This window comes from Canis lupus, chromosome 30, assembly GCF_011100685.1.
Source record: "Canis lupus familiaris isolate Mischka breed German Shepherd chromosome 30, alternate assembly UU_Cfam_GSD_1.0, whole genome shotgun sequence".
Lineage (NCBI taxonomy): Eukaryota > Metazoa > Chordata > Mammalia > Carnivora > Canidae > Canis > Canis lupus.
In genome coordinates, this window is record NC_049251.1 from 22564977 (window position 1) to 22583771 (window position 18795).

The 18795-nt window shown below is 34.5% G+C and overlaps 1 protein-coding gene across 10 annotated transcripts in view; it reads left to right on the top strand.

The window, feature by feature from the left end:
• TCF12 (transcription factor 12) overlaps nt 1–18795 on the top strand; it is a 374750-nt gene that overhangs the window by 148508 nt on the left and 207447 nt on the right. The window contains exon 3 of one of the 10 annotated variants that reach the window (XM_038580527.1): nt 2756–2817. The exons of the other annotated variants lie outside the window; for them this stretch is intronic. Within the exon in view, the coding sequence (XP_038436455.1) occupies nt 2770–2817 (48 nt within the window). The 5' untranslated portion in view covers nt 2756–2769. The remainder of the gene's footprint in view (nt 1–2755; nt 2818–18795) is intronic. 10 annotated transcript variants of the gene reach the window in all.

Genomic DNA, 18795 nt, shown 5'->3' on the forward strand with positions numbered 1-18795 from the left:
AACAGTCATGTCCATGTTGCTCTTCCTTTCCTCCTGATTTTGCAGTATCATAGAATTTCAAAACTGGAAAGTGTGTTAGCTATCTATATCCAGTCCTTTTATTGTATGGGTGAGGAAACTAAGAGAGTTTGAAATTTGGCTAGGTTGAGATAGGTGCTGTTGATAAAAAACACACAAAAGGTTTGGCTAGACAGTCTGTCTAGTTAGTGATAGACTCTGGCCTAGAATTCAAATATTCAAAATTTTGCAGTTACTTTTTAGCCCCCCTACCTTTGTATTTCCCAAGTCAGAGAAGAAATGTCTTAAATTTTCTGCCATATACTAAAGGAATGGGGGAAGAGAGGAGAAAACTGAAGAGAAAAGAGGATCTGCAATTGATATTTCAAAAGAGGACATGGAACATGGTATAATTAAAAAAAAAATTAAAGTTACCTAGCCAGCATAGTATAGTGTGATGTGAGGTAGACACGCATAGAATTTAAGAGCTTGAACATTGAAATCAAGTTGTATGAGTTCTATTTCTGGCACTTCTACTTCCTAGCTCTATGACTCGGTAAATTATTTCTCTTTGCCTCAATTTTTTTTTCTTTTTCTTTTTTTCATTGATAGAAAGGAGGTGGGTACTAATAATAACTACCTTAGTAAATTTCCGGACTTAGGCCTATTAGTGGAGAAGGGGAAAACCAGTTATGTGGTGATGAGTTGGCTTTAAAATACTAGGTTTAGAGGCTACATGTGACTCAGCACAAAGTAACTTCAAAGACTTCTAATTAAGAAATAAATAGTAAGTGTATGTTCTGAGTTCTTTGATTTTAATGCGTACTCTGACTTTTTGCTACCTGTTAGAGTGAGGTAGCAAAATGAGGGTTCATTTTATTACAAAAAAAAAAAAAAAGGCACCAGCAGTGGTCATTTCTCAAACCATTTGTCAGGAGTACACATGGACGGCAGCCTGATAGACCACATCAGGTAGAAAATGAATATAAGAGTACAAAGATTCAGAGTTGCTCTAGCCTCCTAAGACTCATACATACACAACACCATAGATTGGATACTTCCTTTGGGTAAGGGAAACAAAAATAAATAAAAATTCAACTAGAAGAGACATACAGCTTTCAAATTCCATGGAAACTAAAATGAGTCCCTAACATTATCTGGACGAGTTTAATGTTACCTCTCTAGCTGTTCCTAGACCATTTCTGTCTGATGTAACTAAAGTAATCTTTAATTTTGCTTATTATTCTCTCCCTTCTTAGCAGATATTCAGTGTCTTTTCATTCATGTGGATGAGCTTGGCAAACAGCCACTCTAGTTTGATGGATAACAAGTTGGAGATGAGGTAATAGAGCCTCAGTTCCCCTCAGGTGCTATCTATTCATTTCGACCCCAGGAAGGGTTATACTGCTGGAGCTTGGAGAGAGCCCGATATGTAGGTCATTTACATTTGACGGTAGAGAGGCCTTGGGAATATCTAGGGGTAGAGAGAACCTGTAGTTTTCTTCTCCCAGTATAGCACAGTGTAATGAGAGCTACCTTTGTAAATAAGGATAACATTGTCTCTCTGCTTCAAAGGAACTTGTGCTTTACTCTGGTTCTCCAGTTTTAAAAAGCTGAGATGTGTTAGGTGCACTCAGTTTCTGCATCATTAAAAGTGAACAAAGCATATTTTAGAGTTCAGGAAGTGTGATTAGAAATACAAGTCTTATTTACCTAAAGAGTTAAATAAATTATAAAACTTTAACTCTTAAGGCAGTAATAAAGAAGCTATAATTATTAAGCAGCAAATAGTTAATTATTAAATTAATTTCACTGATTATCATGGCATTACAGGAGATGGAGAAATTACTTTCAGTGATCAGGAAAGAGTGAAGAGGAAGTGTTTGAGTAGACTGTTGTAGGACAGACAATATTTGTATGAGTAAGATTGAAAGGGATAGCTTTCTGGAATGTGGAATGATGGGACCAAGTTCAGAGACCTCAAAATCACAAAATTCAGTAAAGAGTAAATGATCTTGCTATATAGGTAAATAATGTGTGTGATTAGGCAGGTAACCTTTCTGTTCAGGAAATGTAGTCTATCTTTTGATGAGTAGGGAGCTACTTAAAAATAAATATTTATGCAGGGAATGACACGAAGGGTTTTGTAAATAAACATCAGTATATTGTAGTATGAGGGATGGATCCAAAGTGAGGGAATGACAAGAAATAGTGTGATCTGGTAAAATGTTACTACATAGGCCTCCTTGAGATGAAATAAGACATAGATTAGGATGATAGGATCAAGAATACAAAATAATGGAAAGAGGAGAGATATCTCAAAGGAAAAAAAATGGCACATTTGGCAACTGAGGAAGATATAAAATTGTATAGATTTCCTCCCCCCAACAGAATGGCGACTCCTGAATTAAACTCCATGTGTTTTATTCAGGCTTTGATAAGGTAGCTGTGGTTGTGTTATCCAACTACCAGATTGATTTTGATAGTTTCCCTTATAAAAGGGAGAATCTAGTTGTGTGAATCAAAAGATAAATTTTTACTCATTGTCCTCCATTGATACCATTGATGGGTAATAAAGTTTAGTGTTACTTCCTCTTGTCTAGAGTAGATATTTTCTCTAGATTGTTTATTATTTGCTATTGTTTTTATTTTCGAAGGGGAAAATGGTGTAGGTTTTAATAGCTGCTACGAGTTCAAATGCAATAATTAGAAAGGACACACAAATTTTGAAATAGTATTTTATGCCTCTTGATCTCAGGTACAAAACACGAGATGAAGCAGTTAAATAGCAAAGCAAGACAGGAGGGACAGAGAATTAAAGTAAGTGTTTTCTATATATTGCATCTATGTTCCCATTAATCTCTGTTTTGTTATGTAACTGCTCCTTCTGAATGTTCTGAATGTGAAGAAAAACTATTGGGTGAGCAAAGAGTGTATTTTAAAGTTAGGTTTAAATAAACCCATGAGGGAAAATGTTGTTTGTTACTCTTCTTTGCATTCAAAACAGCATCTGCCTGTAACTTGTGATCTTAGTTCTTGGATAAGGAAAAAGTTGGGTTAGGATGATGTAAGCTCCTTTAAATCTCTTACTAGCACTTATTTAAGATGAAAGAAATCACACACCTAATCAGGTTGTCTACTTTTCCATCTTAAGCTAGACAGACCTATTTTTTTTTTTTTTTTTCAGTTTAGCCATTCTTCCAGGGACAGAGTCCATTCAGATGCTGTCAAATAGTTTTTGGAATCAGCCTTTATGTTAGTTTGTCACCTCACAAACTGGTTTCACTTAACTTTGCATGCTTGTCATATAGCATCCTTATCAGGACTGATCTTCATAATTTTCTTTTCTAAATCTTCTCATTGTTTAGTCTTTAGCAAATGAAAGTCAAAACTTACTAATCTTTGAATATCTCTTCAGTCCCTTTTTGTAATTTGTTTAGTTCTTATTTCTGACAACAGTTTTATTATTTTCTTTAGATTTACATATTTCTTATAAGAACAGAATGGAGGATAGATTCAGCTGAATACCTTTCTAGGTCCACTTAGTCTATTTTTGTTAATAGCAATTAATCATAACTAGCATTTGTTAAAATATTGTATAAAGCCTTTCGCATGTTCCCTATTTTAAGCTTCACACCAGCTTCTCAAGAAGCCATTTTTAAAATCCTGTCCATTTTAGAAGTGAGGAAATTGAGGTTCAGAGAAAGTGGATAACTAAACAGATATTGAACATCCAAGACTAATAGCCAGGGTATGACTCTAAATTACTCTTCCTTTCTACCATGTCACACTTGCCAAAGTGTAAAAGACCCCAAAACAGTTGTTATTCCTCCTTGTCCAGGACTTGAAAGAGAAGATACTCTAGAAGTTGTAAGATGATGGTACTGTCATTATTTCTTATAAAACTATTATTTACATTTTGTACTTAAAAGTAAACGCCATAGAATCAGTAAGTTTATTTACTTCATGGTTGCACCACTATTTTGACATTGGAAAAGATAAGATACCTAATTTCTGAGCCTCATATTTCTCATCTGCAAAGAGATTTATCTCGTAACAAGTGTGTGAAAAATATAGGAAATTCTAGAAAGCATAATATCTGGAATGTATTAAGTAGTCTATAAGTATTCCTCTTCTTATATCCAGTCTCATAAAAAAAAATCACAGATCCATTTTGATACAAAACCACATAGGAAGTTTACAAGTCTCAGATGCCCCTTAGAAAAAGCAGGTGTTTTGAATTCCTGGGGTATGTCCTGAACAAGATGAGGGACCTGTTGCAATTTTTAAATGACCAACAAGAGGGTTCTGTATGTAGGTCAGGAAAAGTAAATTGTTCACAAAATTGAAGCTGTTGGAAAACTTTATTGCATTACAGATCTTGGGATTTAAAGATTATTGGGGAAAACTTGGCAACCCAGATATTTATGAATGTAGATTCTTACTAATCTGCATTCTCTTTTTTTATTTTTATTTGTTTACTAATCTGCATTCTTATGACTGAATGTAGACTCCTAAGTTCCTTAAATTTGTTTGAAAGGATATCTACTCCACAGGGTAGTTATGAGATCTTAAATGAGTTTATGTATGTCAAAAAGGCTTAGCATGGGCAATTAATTTTAGTCCCTTTTGTGATGTACTTGTTCTCATATATTTCTAACAATTTTATTTTGAAAATAACAAGCATGGAGTGTTTTCTTTCAGTGTATTGAACTGATACTTAATCCCTTTGTGCTACCAAATAAAATAATTAATGTGGTTTTATATTATAATGTGCTACTTTTTGCATGGAGCAGACCCTCTTCTTGATGTTTAGTTTAAGAAGTCATTTAGTGGGCAGTCCTGGTGGCTCAGCAGTTTAGCGCCACCTTCAGTCCGGGGCGTGATCCTGGAAACCTGGGATCGAGTCCCGCATTGGGCTCTCTCTGCATGGAGCCTGCTTCTCCCTCTGCCTGTGTCTCTGCCTATCTATCTCTATCTCTATCTCTATCTCTGTCATCTCTGTGTGTGTGTGTGTCTCTCGTGAATAAATAAATAAAATCTTAAAAAAAAAAAGTCATTTAGTGATTGACAAGAAAGTATCAACTGTCCTGTAAGCCAATATCCTCTCTGTATTGGTGATACCATCATATCTCATTGAGTTTTTGGAGTTCTTGCTCTTTAAATATTATTCTTGATTTTCCACTAACCTTACCTTACTCTCTTAGATCAGTTTTTACTCAGTTATTTTTCTTCCCAGTTTAGAATTTTGTAGTCTTCTCTTGGGCTTGTACTCTATGGGCTGTTCACATGGAATCCTTTTTTCTCTCAGTTCTTTCATTCATGCGGCATTTATTGAGATTTGAGATTCCATAAGTTTCTGGTCTATGGACTAGTTAAGCAAAATAAAATGATCACTCCATGCTATCTGGGCAAAAGGAGTGCTCATTCTCATGGGAAAAACAGATTATTATACTATATAGCGATAAAAGTTATGAAAATGATGACCAAGGGAAAGTAGAAGAACAGAAATAATCATTACATGGTTAAGAAATCTTTAGGGCACATCAATTGAAAATGATAATCTGTATTATAATACAAAGAACAAAAGACCTAAGCCTGGGACTTCTCTCATTTAACAAGTGAACTTGATCAAATAAATTACTTACTCTGGACATTAGTTCATAACATGTAAAACAAAAATTTTCGCCAAGACCATAGTTTCTCAAACTGTCCTTAATAGGATACTAATAATTAATATGTAAATACAGAGCTCCATAGTCCAATGTATTTATGTATTATAGGATACTAATAATTAATGTGTAAATACAGAGCTCCATAGTCCAACGTATTTATGTATTATTGAGTTAAACAAAATTAGACTTCTTTATTAGATTTCTCAATTTTTAATAAAGTATTCTAAGTTGTAGTTATTTTAAAAAGGAATAGAATATATTTCTCACAGTTTTTTTCACACCATGAATCCTTCTGTTACTTATGAATTGAGTTTGACTGCTAGTAATAGTCTTAAGAAGTAGTACATTAAATGACATACATTTAATCATTAATTTAGATGTGTTATCCATTGTGAGTTCTTTTTTGTATAAGATGTGAAGTAAGGGTTGAAATTGATAGATTTTCTTTACAGATAAAGCTGTGTAGTTTTGTTACCACCATTTGTTGGAAAGATTACCTTCCCCATTGAGTTCTCTTGTTATCTCTGTTGAAAATCAATTGACCATTATCTGAAGGTCAATTTCTGAACTTGTTTTGTTCTACTGATTTATCAAAGTCTTTACGCCAGTACCATAGCATCTTGATCACTGTACCTTTAAAATAAATCTTCAGGGGCACCTAGTTAGCTCAGTCGGTTGGGCAGCCAACTCATAGTTTTGGCTCAGGTCATGATCTCTGAGTGGTGGGATCAAATCCTGCGTCAGGCTCTGTGCTCAGAGTGGAGGGGAATCCTGCTTGTGCTTTTTGCTCTCTGCCTCTCTCTAGTGAATAAGTCTTTAAAATAAATAAAGTCTTCATATCAGGTAGTGTATCCAGCCTCGTCATTTATTTCAAAATTGTTTTGTAAATTCTAGGCACTTTGCATATAAATTGAAAAATTTTAAACCAGCATATCAGTTTCTACAGTTTTTTTTTTTTAATTTTGTTTATTTGAAAGAGAAAGAACATGAGTGAGGGGATGGGCAGAGGAAGAAGGAAAGGGACAAGCAGAACTCCTCACTGAGTGCAGAGCCTGATGAAGGGTTCATCCCAGGACCCCAGATCATGACCTGAGCCAAATTTAGACACTTAACCGACTGAGCTACCGAGGTGTCCCTTGTTTCTAGAATTCTGAGATTTTGTTTGGGATTGTGTTGAATTTATCATTTTAAGGGGAATTGATAACAATGTGATGTCTTCTGATCCACGAATATGGTGTATCTATTTAATTCTTCTTTAATTTCTTTTAGTAATGTTTTGTAGTTTTCATTGAACACATATTACACATCTTTTACTTAGTTTATCTCTTTTATAATTTTTGATACTGTTACAAGTTTTTTATTTCAATTTATGGGTATTCATGTCTTATATAAGACTATAGTACATTTTTGTTAATGGATCTTGTTTCCTGCACCTTGCTAAACTCACTAGCTGTGGTAGCTTTTTTGTACATGCTGGAAGATTTTCTATTTCGACAGTACATCATCCATGAAAAATGAAAGTAACTGTTTCTTTCCCAATCTGGATTTTTTTTTCTTCTTTTTGAATTAGTTATATCTTCATACAGTGTTAAATAGATGTAATTAGAGTGGATAGCTTTGCCTTGTCCTTGATGTTTAGGAAACAATGTTTCACCCTTAAGCATGATATTAGTTCTAAGTTTCATGGATGTGATTTATTAGATTGAGGACATTCCCTTCTGTTCCTGATTTGTTGAAAGTATTTATCAAATACAGATTTTCAATTTTCTGAAATGTTTTCTCCACATCTATTGAAATGGTCATATGATTTTTTTTTACTGTGTTGCTCTAAGAATTATACCAATTATTATTTTAAATCTTAAACCAATTTTATATTCCTGAGATAAATAGCACTGGTTATTATATACTGTTCCTTTTATATATTATTGAGTTCAATTTGCTAAAATGTTAAGAATTTTTATATTTGAGTAATACTGATTTGTAGGGTTTTTTTTTTCTTATACGGTCTCAGAATTTGATATGCTAATCTGGGCTTAAAAGAATGAGTTGAGAGGTATTTCTCTTATCTTTTTAAGGAATTTGTGTAGAATTGGTGTTATTCCTCCTTAAATGTTTGGTAGAATTTATCAGTTAAGATATATGGGCCTGGAGACCCTTCTGGGCATGATTTTTAATTATAATTTCAATTTTATAAATAAAGGACTATTCAAGTTACCTATTTTTTTTAAAGATTTTATTTATTTATTCATGAGACACAGAGAGAGGGATAGGCAGAGACACAGGAAGAGGGAGAAGCAGGCTCCATGTACGGAGCCTGATGTGGGACTCGATTCCGGGTCTCCAGGATCAGGCCCTGGGCCAAAGGTGGTGCTAAACTGCTGAGCCACCCAGTGATCACTACCTATTTTTTTCTTGAGTGAACTTTATTAGTTTATGTACTTTAAGAAATGCCTATTTGTCTATTTCATTTAAATTGAATTTATTGGCTGGCATAATATTTCTTTGTTATCTTTTAAATATTTGTATTAATCATCTTTTGATATCCTAACAAAGTATCACAAATTTAGTGTCTTAAAGTAATACACATTTATTGTCTGTCAGTTTCTATTCATGAGGATTTAAGCACAGCTTAGCTTGGTCCTCTGCTTCAGGGTCTCTTACGGTGCTCTAAGCAAGATATTGGTCAGAACCGGGGCCCCATCTAAAGACCTGTTTGGGAACGATCTGCTTCCAAACTCATATGTGTTTGTCAAGATTCAGTTCTTTTATTTGAACTGAAGGCCACAGTGTGGCAGTTGGCTGGAAATTGCTTTCTTCGGTATCTTGCTAGCTAAGCCTTTCCATCATGGCAGCTTATTTCATCAAAGCCCACAAGGGAGGAGGTCTACTAGCAAGATAGAAGACAAAATATTAAGAGCCTGATCATAGAAATGATCATACTACCTTTGCCATATTGATTAGAAGCAAATTACTAGGGACGCCTGGGTGGCTCAGTGGTTGAGCATCTGCCTTTGGCGCAGGGCATGATCCTGGAGTTCTGGGATCGAGTCCCACATCGGGCTCCCTGCATGGAGCCTACTTCTCTCTCTGCCTGTGTCTCAGCCTTTCTCTCTATGTCTCTCATGAATAAATAAATAAAATCTTAAAAAAAAAAAAAATTACTAGGCCAGCTCACACTCTGGGGGAATGGTTTATATAGGGGGTATGAATACCAGAGAACATTGAGAGCCATCTTAGAGTCTACCTGGCACAATATTTATAGAATTGTAGTTAGAGTCTCTACCTCATTCCTGATATTAGTGAATTATTTCCCTCCCCCCCCACCCCCCCCCAGTATGGCTAGAGGCTTACCATTTTACTGATATTCTCAAAGAACTAGTTTTTGGTTTCGTTGGTTTTGTTTTTCTGTTTTCAATATGTTTGACTTCCATTACTCTTATTTTGAATTTAATTTGCTTTTTGTTTTCTAGTTTCTTTCTTTATTTTTTTTTAAAGATTTTTATTTGAGAGAAAGAGCATAAGCAGGGAGGATAGGGAAAGAGAGAGGAAGAAGCAGATTCCCCACCAAGCAGGAGGCCAATGTGAGACTTCATCCCAGGACCCAGGGATCATAACCTGATCCAAAAGCACACTTAACTGACTAAGCCACCCAGGCAACCCTTTTTTCTAGTTTCTTAAGGTATGATTGAGGTCATCGATTTGAGACCTTTTATCTTTTCTAAATGGCATTTTAGTACTAAAAATTATCCTCTGGCTGTGGTGTTACCTGCATCCTACAGTTTTTGCTATGTTGAGTTTTCATTTCACCCAGTTCAAAATAGAATGAATTTTAGAATTTTCCTGTTGAGTTCTTCCTTGACCCATGGGTTACTTAGAAGTATATTTGATTTCAAAATATTTGGAGATTCTCTAGTGATATTTTTATTATTGATATTTAATTTCATTATGGTTAAGAAACATGTTTTAGTCCTTTGTGTAGGTCCATATTTCTAGCTGGTATTATTTTTCTTGTGATTGAAGAACTTGTTTTAACACTCTCATTGTGTAGGTCTGGTGCTGATAAAGTTTTTCATCTTCTTTGTGTCTGAAATATTTATTTTATTATTTTTTTTTTCTTTAGTTAGACTTTTAAGTGAGGTATATCTCCCTCTTCCCTAGCCCCTCTCAGCAATCCTAGGATTCACTTTGTTTCCCCTCTCTCAGGGATCAGCAGTATGCTGCATTGCCCACATCTGGTGCCTCAAAACTGATGTTTAGTCTTTTGATTGTTTCAAGTGTGAGAGTTAATCTGGAACTCTATCCTGTCTGGAAGTGCAAATGGAAATGGAGTTTTTAGCTAGGCTGATCTAATTTAGAACTGTGAATTTGCTTCAAAAATGGAAGCTTAGGAGCAGCCTATACAAGTGAATGGAGAAACGAAGCCAGCACTATCTGCTTTTTCTGCACAGGACTGACAGTACTGACTTATTCCAGAAATCTTTGGAATTTTGATACCCTGTTCATTGTTGTGTAGTTACTTTCCTTACTGCTAACTGTCTCCAAATATTTGTCTACTGATATTTTATAATCAGAAGACAAAGATCTATTCTTTAATATAGTAAGATTAAATAACTACCACCAAATAGCTGTGTGGTGTTAGGCATGCCCCCCTTGACTTCCCTGAATCTTTTGAAATGAGGCCTCTGTTTTAAATAAATAGTCTTCAACTAGGGTTTCCAAATTCTGACAGTAGTGGTAATCAAGGTTCATAATTTATTTTAAAATACAGTAAATAGTCTATTACAGCAATTTACTTAGTATGTTCCAGGGATCTTTCTGTGTCTCTGAGACCCTTTTAGATAGTTTGTTAGGTTAAAACTATTTTCATAGTACTAAAACATTCTTTGCCATTTCAGTCTTGTTCTTTCCTGAGTATACTGTGGAGTTTGCAAATGCTGCATGATATACGCTAATGTTTTTGCTCCAAGTTCTTGTGCTTTTAATTTCTCAGATTTACTTTCTAGTGTGATAAATATCACTGGATATGTTCTATATAAACAAAAACTCTTTGGGGTTCTCAATTTTTTTTAAGACAAAATATCTTTATATAACAGGTCCTGAGACCAAAGGGATTCTGAGACCTTGAAGATGGCTTGCCTAGTGGAAATTATTCTCTATTTAAGTTTGTACTCTATTGTCAGATTTCTTGGTGTTGGAAATGAAAAAGAAAAAAAATAATTAACATTAAGTCATTTGTTGTCATAGTTCCCAAGTTTAAATCAGTTCTCTACTGTTCTCTGACTTTAAGAAAGTTAAATTCTTTATGACAAAATTTCCTCATCTTTGAGATGGGGAAAATGCAGTATCTATTTATAGTGGCACATAGAAGGCACTCAATAAAAGTTTACTGTGATGATTATTATGCTACCAGAGGTATGCTTGTTGACATTTTTGTTTTCTAGTTATCAGCATGTTTCATTATGCTTCAGAGCATTTTTATCAAATCTTAATGCTGTTTCTTCTGCTTGCCTGAGAGTGCTCGTTCTGCTTTGAGGTTCACATTTGAAGTTGTGCTGATATATTACCATCTTCTAAACTATTCTTACTCAACTCAGGAAGCTTAACTTGGAAATTGGCACACTGGCTTGGACATCAATTAAAGTTTCATTGGTCATGCCATCTTGCCCACTGGACTAATAGAGAGTCTAGGAATACTGATCAGACCTTTGGAAGTTGTAATGTTACACACCTCAGGCTCAGATCAGACCTCATGCAAAAGTGACTCAGTTTATTAAAATATTTGTAGGTACTATTTCTTTTTTTCTAAATGATGAGCTCCTTGAAGACATTTATTCATTGTTGTGTGCAAGCATCTACACAGTGCCTGATAAATTATTGGCAGTAATACTTATGTATGCATATGCATTATCACACTTCCATATGCACAGTAACTAGATTAAAATGATACGAAAGACAGGTAAAAGGGATAGGTTATAGGGAAGAAGAGAATGAAAAGGAAGTCAAGAACAGGAAAGAAAAAAGATCCTATCACAGAAGTATCAGTAAACACATTTGAATGGATGTAGGTTAGAGATTGATAGTATACACTGAAAACATAAGAACACAAAGCAGAGAGCAGGATAAAAGAGGAAATCTATTTCAGTTGTTGCTCTAAACAAAATGGTCACATTTGATCAAGTAGATGATAATTCAGTTTGTGCCACTATTAGTTTTAATATTTAAGTGACACATCTCCCAGTCTCTCTTAGGGAGTATATTTTTAAAAAGACTGGTAATACTGTGAACTACTATTGATTATCAGAGGGGTCCTGGTCTCCTGGATACTTTTCTTAGTATCTGAAAATTTTATATTGTATGCAAATATAGTTAACTAATCTTATATAATCCAAACTGTATCAATTTGGACTACAAGTCTGAAATACAATAAAACTTTACTTTTAAGGAAGTAACTGTCTTCTTATTTTTACTTTTAATTATGTGTATTGGCCAGAAATATTCTAATAATGTCACTTAAACTTGCCTTGCCATTTTTATTTATTTATTGGATAAATAGGATACATACGTACACATCAGAGTGGGATTTTCCTCTGATAATGGGTAAGATAGCTATTTGTGTGTTTATTAGACAGAGTTGCTGATTTGTGTTTTTAATATCATATTGTATGAAGAACACAATACAATAGCCATGAAGTGAGGTGTTTCACCTGAGAAGCACTCAAAAACCCATACTAATGGACAGAGCAATAGATTCTATCTCCCATGCTTTACTCTAAGGTGCATGAGTAGAAGAGGGGTGGAACTATTTTTATTAGTTAATTTTTTCTTTTTTTTTTATGAATTCACTTAATTTGGTTATTTAAGTATATGTATGATATGGGTGAACTAAGATATCTGGACACATGAATAGCCACAAGAATCCGGCTTTTAGTGATTTTTAAAAAGTTGATTTGCCCATATGGAAATCTAGAATGTGTTCCTCAAACGGGTAAATAAGTACTCCCCCAGGGGTCATTCCTCAGCAGTATGTTAAAGTTGCTCAGAGGCCTTCCTGGTTAGGCAACTTGATGGAGGAGATAGCTTCACATACTGATACGTAAAAGACAGGGTGGCAAACATGCAGAAATGAGTGATGGATATTTTGTTACAAAAGGGCCATGAAAATGGGAGGGGTAATATATATTTTGAGTTTAATTCCTTTGATGTTCTTAGCAATAAAGACTAACCTAGAAAAGTTTCTTTAAAACATCTTTGAAATATTAACATATTGCTGGGAAGGTGTGATACTAAAGCTGCAAGTGTGGGTATTTACAATTAATTTTTAAAAATGTTTTCTTAAACTAAAAAAAGTAGAAGCTTTCTCAAAAATATTTTAAGTGCTTTTACAAATTTAAAAATTTTGAAAGCTAAAAATTCTGAAAGCTTTTTTTGTTTGTTTGTTTTGTTTTTTAGTTTTGTTAAAAAAAAATTCCGACAATTCAGGAAACAGGGATTCAGGAGTGGTGGTGATGCAAAAGGGGGAAGCCATGGGTTGGGGGGTGGGGGTGGTCAGGGGTAGGTGGCAGTAGTGTCTCCTTCACCCCATGCCTACTGTCGTCTTTGGAATTGTACAAAATCCAAGAAAATCTTGATGAACTCTTTTACTAACCTACTTGTTTAATATAGAAGTTTCTGCTAAGGACCATTTTTAGTTTTCAGAAGCCCGTTTATCATTAAAAAGTCATCTCTAAAAGTTAGGGGTTTTGTAAGATATATTTACACAGAGTAGCTCCACCTACCTCTCCTATCTGATGGTGATGCTTTTCTGTCTTTCAAGGGAAGAACTTTTCAGCTGCTGAGAACTCTCCAAGAGAAACTATGTATCAGGAATCAGGGACACTTTCTTTGGTATTAGGTAGAAGTAGTTTTCTTTCTTTGTTGGAATACCTATATGTCACCTGTAGTATTTTAGCTAGGTGACACTAGGGGTTCCAGAGACCTAGAAACTAAAGAAGGGGATAATGGATGTTTCTCTTACAAGTCCTTTTGCATTCAATTGCTATGTTTGGGTAGCTTCAGTGCTGCAAAACAAGTCACCAGTTCCCAAAGGAAGATTGGGTGCCTCCTCTGACTCTCTTTCTCTGGGTAGGCCTCAAGCTGAAGTTGGATTTAAGACTCTGACTCTAAAGATTCTTATCTCTGTAGGAACGATATTTTTTATTTTTTATTGTTTTGTAATTTTCCGTGTCCTTCAGATACTCCCTTTGTTTATTGGAATAGAGTTACGTACCCTTTCTCTGGTGCCCCCCGCATTGTAACAAATATTGATTATTATAATTGCCATGTCATTATCATAAACTCCATCTTACATGGGCACTCAACTTCTAGTCCTAATGGTGTATGAATTTGGAATTTGCTTCATACACCACGAAAAGTTCATTGAGTCTTCTGTTTACATTCTCTGCAGGAACTGTCTCATTATCACAGAAGGTTGCTGTAGTTTATTCCCACCTTGAGCAAGGGAAATGTTCTGCAGGAGGAATGAATGAATAATGAATGAATGCACTTGATATCCACTTACCAAAGGAAATGTTTCCATTTCCCATTTTGTTTGCTTTTTTTCCCCGTCAGAATCCACAGGTTCAAAAATTTCTCAAAACTCTCATGACTATCTCCATTATTTGAAATACCACTTGCTAATGGGGTGGTTTAAAAACTTTTTGTTGCTGTTTTGTTGCATTTTCCTGGCTTATTTCCTTTGTCACCTGTGAATTACCATTTGAACAAATACACTGTTCATTTTATGTCTCTAGCCTGTCATTGAGCCATTTAATTCACCATAATTCTAGGGAGGAACAGTTATTACTAGAGAGGTAGCATTGCATGGTGGGCTCTGGAGTCAGATTGCTTGGATTCAGATTCATCCTGCTATTACTTACTGATGGATATCATGTGAATTATGTGAATCTTCTGCACTCATTTTCTTATCTATGTAATGGGAATAATAGTTCATGGGATTGTGAGGATTCATGATGTTGTAAGAATTAAGTGAGTAGAGTCCTTAACTCATGTTCTCACAAAGCATATCATCAAACGTATGCCGTTGCTATTATTGTTGGCACAGAAGACCTTATTATATAGATTGAGTGAAGACTTCATGTACATTCCTAGAAGGAATCCCTGATCTTTCATCTATGGCTTACTTACTTTCACCTTCCAGGAGTTAAATCAAAGCCATGGATTTACCCACCCATATGAGCTGGTTATCAAAAGAACATTCTTTTACAATTATACTTTTAGGGATCCCTGGGTGGCACAGCGGTTTGGCGCCTGCCTTTGGCCCAGGGCGCGATCCTGGAGACCCGGGATCGAATCCCATGTCGGGCTCCTGGTGCATGGAGCCTGCTTCTCCCTCTGCCTATGTCTCTGCCTCTCTCTCTCTCTGTGCCTATCATAAAAAAAAAATTAAAAAAAAATTATACTTTTAATTTGGGCTTACCCTTAAAGATGAGTGGCTTTATTCATAGGAGCAAGAAGAGGCAGTATAAATGGCTGGAAGATGGTGAGTATCACCATGGCTGACAAGAGAATCCAAAAGTATTGTCCTCTGAATATTACTAGGATGTATATTACTGTTTTAATTATGAACTGTGAACTGTTATGCCTGTGGGGTCAGAATCTAACAATCAGCATCAGTCAACACTGTTACCAGTGGCTATAATAGCCTATATAACACTAATCCTCAAGACCAGATACTGGCAACAAACTAAAAATACTATTGTATTTCTGTCAAATTTTGTTTAATCCACACCTGGAGTAATGGATGCAGTTTTATTTATAGAACCTTAGGGTAAACTAAGGAGCCTGGAGAAGATTAACTCATTTAGTAGATGTGGTCTTGAATATTTATTATGGCAAAGGACTGCCTTTTAACCCAGGTCAGACTCTTAGATAAGAAAAAGACTACATAAGGGTTAAATGAATTGATCAGGAAATGTAATCGTGATTGCTTTGCTTTTTACCATCTGGAAAGTGCATCACAAATTACATACAACTTATAAGTGGACTTAGGAAGCTATCTTTCATAAGTTGGGTCTGTCTGTATGGCTCAGAAACTTTCTGATTCAGTATGAAATATGAGACTTTTTTTCTTAAATGATAGTAATTTCTATCCTACAGAACAGGTCAGCAGTGTCTAGTAACTTTGAAGTGCATACTCTAACCTAGAAATTCCTAGAGAAATTTTCCTAGAGAAAATTTCACATAAATTCTCATGTGTGTGCAAGAAGACATATTACTAGTGTTTATATATAGCGGCCTTGTTTGTAATAGGGGAAAATGGGAAACAAGCTAAATGTCATTGAAAGGGAAATGGATAGATAAATTGTGGTATGTTTATAAGTAGAATATTATATAGTAGTGACATGTATATACTAGTGCTACACTTTTTCAACATGTTGTCAATTTCATATATTGAATGTTAAGTGAGTAAAGGAAAAGGATACTCTTTAGATAACATTTTAAAAGATGCAGAATGTGCTATGTATTATTTTAGTTAGGGAGTGTGCATATGTAATAGAAGTATAATAAAATAATGCATGAAAGCAATAAAAAGACAAATTTAGGGTATTGTTTACTTCAGAGGGGAATTCCATAGGGATTTAAGCTATATTGGCAATGTTTTATTTGTTGAATGATGGATATATAGTTATTACATACATTTTTATTTGTGTAAACTAGTTAGAAACATGTAAAAATTGGGGACAAAATGTCAAAATTTTCCTGGTTTTGCATTTCAGTTGAGGTAAAATAGGAATCTTTTTTTTCCTGCTTAGCTGATGTTATTTCTGTATACTTAACCAATTTTCTACAATGATAGTATGGTATTTTAATCATGTTAGAAGAAAAACTGTGAGAAACTTTTTTCAAAAGCAGTAAATGGTTTTCATAGAAATTTTAGAAAATCTAGACAAAATTTAAAACTCTTAGTACTTACAATTTTTAGTCCTTATTATATAAGGACTAAAGCTTATATAGGTTATAAGCTTATATAGGTTATATAGGTTATATAGGTTAAATATTAGCTTATAAGCTTATATAGGTTATAATAAGCTTATATAGCTTAAATATTATTCTATATACTATAATATATAATAAGCTTATATAGGTTATAAATTATAATAAGCTTATATAGATTAAATATTATTCTATATACTAATTGTTTTTTGCTTTTATTTTTTCTCACCTAATATAAAATAAATATTCAGCAAAATTTAACAGATGTAACTGGCTATGAAAATATGTTATTGTACTGAATGCAAGAACATTTGTTTTGCTCATTGGCAGGTATCCTTTCTTCTTGCAATTATTTATCACTTATTAATGTAAGGGTTATTATAACTATGTTATTTGTTCCTAGGTTTGGTTTATTTGAGTTGATTTCACAAATAGTAAATATTTTAAAAATATTTATTGAACAGTAATTATATGCTTTGTCTTAATCTGTTGACATACAGTAGTAGAAGATAGAGGCTTTAAAATATGTAAAATCTGAGGCTGCTTTTGTGTTGGAGTGCCATTTTAACTTTCTCTTTTATCTAATTTTCCTGGTTGCATATAGTATGTGAAAGGGATAGTGGAAGAATCAGTTTAAGAATGTGAGCTCTTTAGAACTTAATGAGGTGCTAGTGGTAGTAGGAAAAACAATAGGAGCTAATATTATTTTACCATGTACCAGGCTCCATGACTTATGAGATAATATAGACTAGTTCTTCCCAAACTTTAATTTGCATATGAATCTTCCGAAGTTCTTTTAAAAATGTAGATTCTGATTCTTTAGGTCTTAGATGCACTCAGAGGTTCTGCACTCATCAATTTCTGCAATTGATGCATTGTTAGTTTCAAGTATATAACATAACGGTTCCAAGTATGTATATTGCAAAATGATCACCCCATGAAGTGTAGTTAACAATACATAGTTATACGGTTATTTTTCTTGTGAGAATTTTTAAGAGCCACTCTAAACAACTTTCAAATGTACAAATACAGTATGATTAACCATAGTCACAATGCTGTATACTAAATTCTCAGGACTTATTTTATACTGGAAGATTGTACTTTTTGATCTCCTTCACCCAGTTTTTCCATATCCTGGTCTCTGCTTCAGGCAACCACCAATCTTTTCTCTTTAATTATGAACTTGGATTTTGTTTTAAGATTACACATCAGTGAGATCATACAGTATTTGTCTTTCTCTGTTTAACTTATTTTACTTAGCATAATGCCCTCAAGGTCTATCTCTGTTGTTGCAAATGGCAAATTTTTTTCCTTGTTGCAACTAAATAATACTGTATTGTGCTTGTGCGTGCACATGTGTGTATGTGTATGTGTACTCTTCCATTTCTTTTTTCTTCCATCAGTGGACACTTAGGTTGCTTCCATGTCTTGGCTGTTATAAAGCTGCAGTGAACATGGGGGTGTGTGTGCATATATCTTTTTAAATTAGTGTTTTTGTTTTCTTCAAATAAATACTCAGAAGTAGGATTGGCTGGATCATGTGGTATTTCTATGTATAATTTTTTGAGGAACCTCCATACTATTTTCCATAGTGGTATGCCATTTCACATTCCTACCAGAAGTGCATGAGGTTTAACCTTTTCTCCACATCCTCACTAACATTTGTTATTTCTTATCTTTCTGATCATAGCCATTTTGAAGGTATGAGGTGATGATACCCTGTTATGATTCTGATTTGCATTTCCCTGTTTGGTGCTGTTGAGCACCATTTCATGTAGCTCCTGGTATGTCTGCTTTGGAAAAAATGTATATTCAGATCTTTGCCTACCTTTTAATCAGATTTAATGGGGATTTTTTTCGTATTGAGTTGTATGAGCTTTTGTTTTTGCTCTTTTAAAAGATTTTATTATTTATTAGAGAGAGAGAGCACAAGCAAGAGGAGGGGCAAAAGGAGAGGGAGAAGCAGACTCCCCCCTGAACAGGGATCCTGATGCAGGGATCCAGCATGGCTGGATCCTGGGACTCTGGGGATCATGACCTGAGCCAAAGGCAGACACTTAATGGACCTAGCCACCCAAGTGCCCCTTTTCTTGTTTTTTATTGAAATATAGTTGATGTAAAATGTTGCATA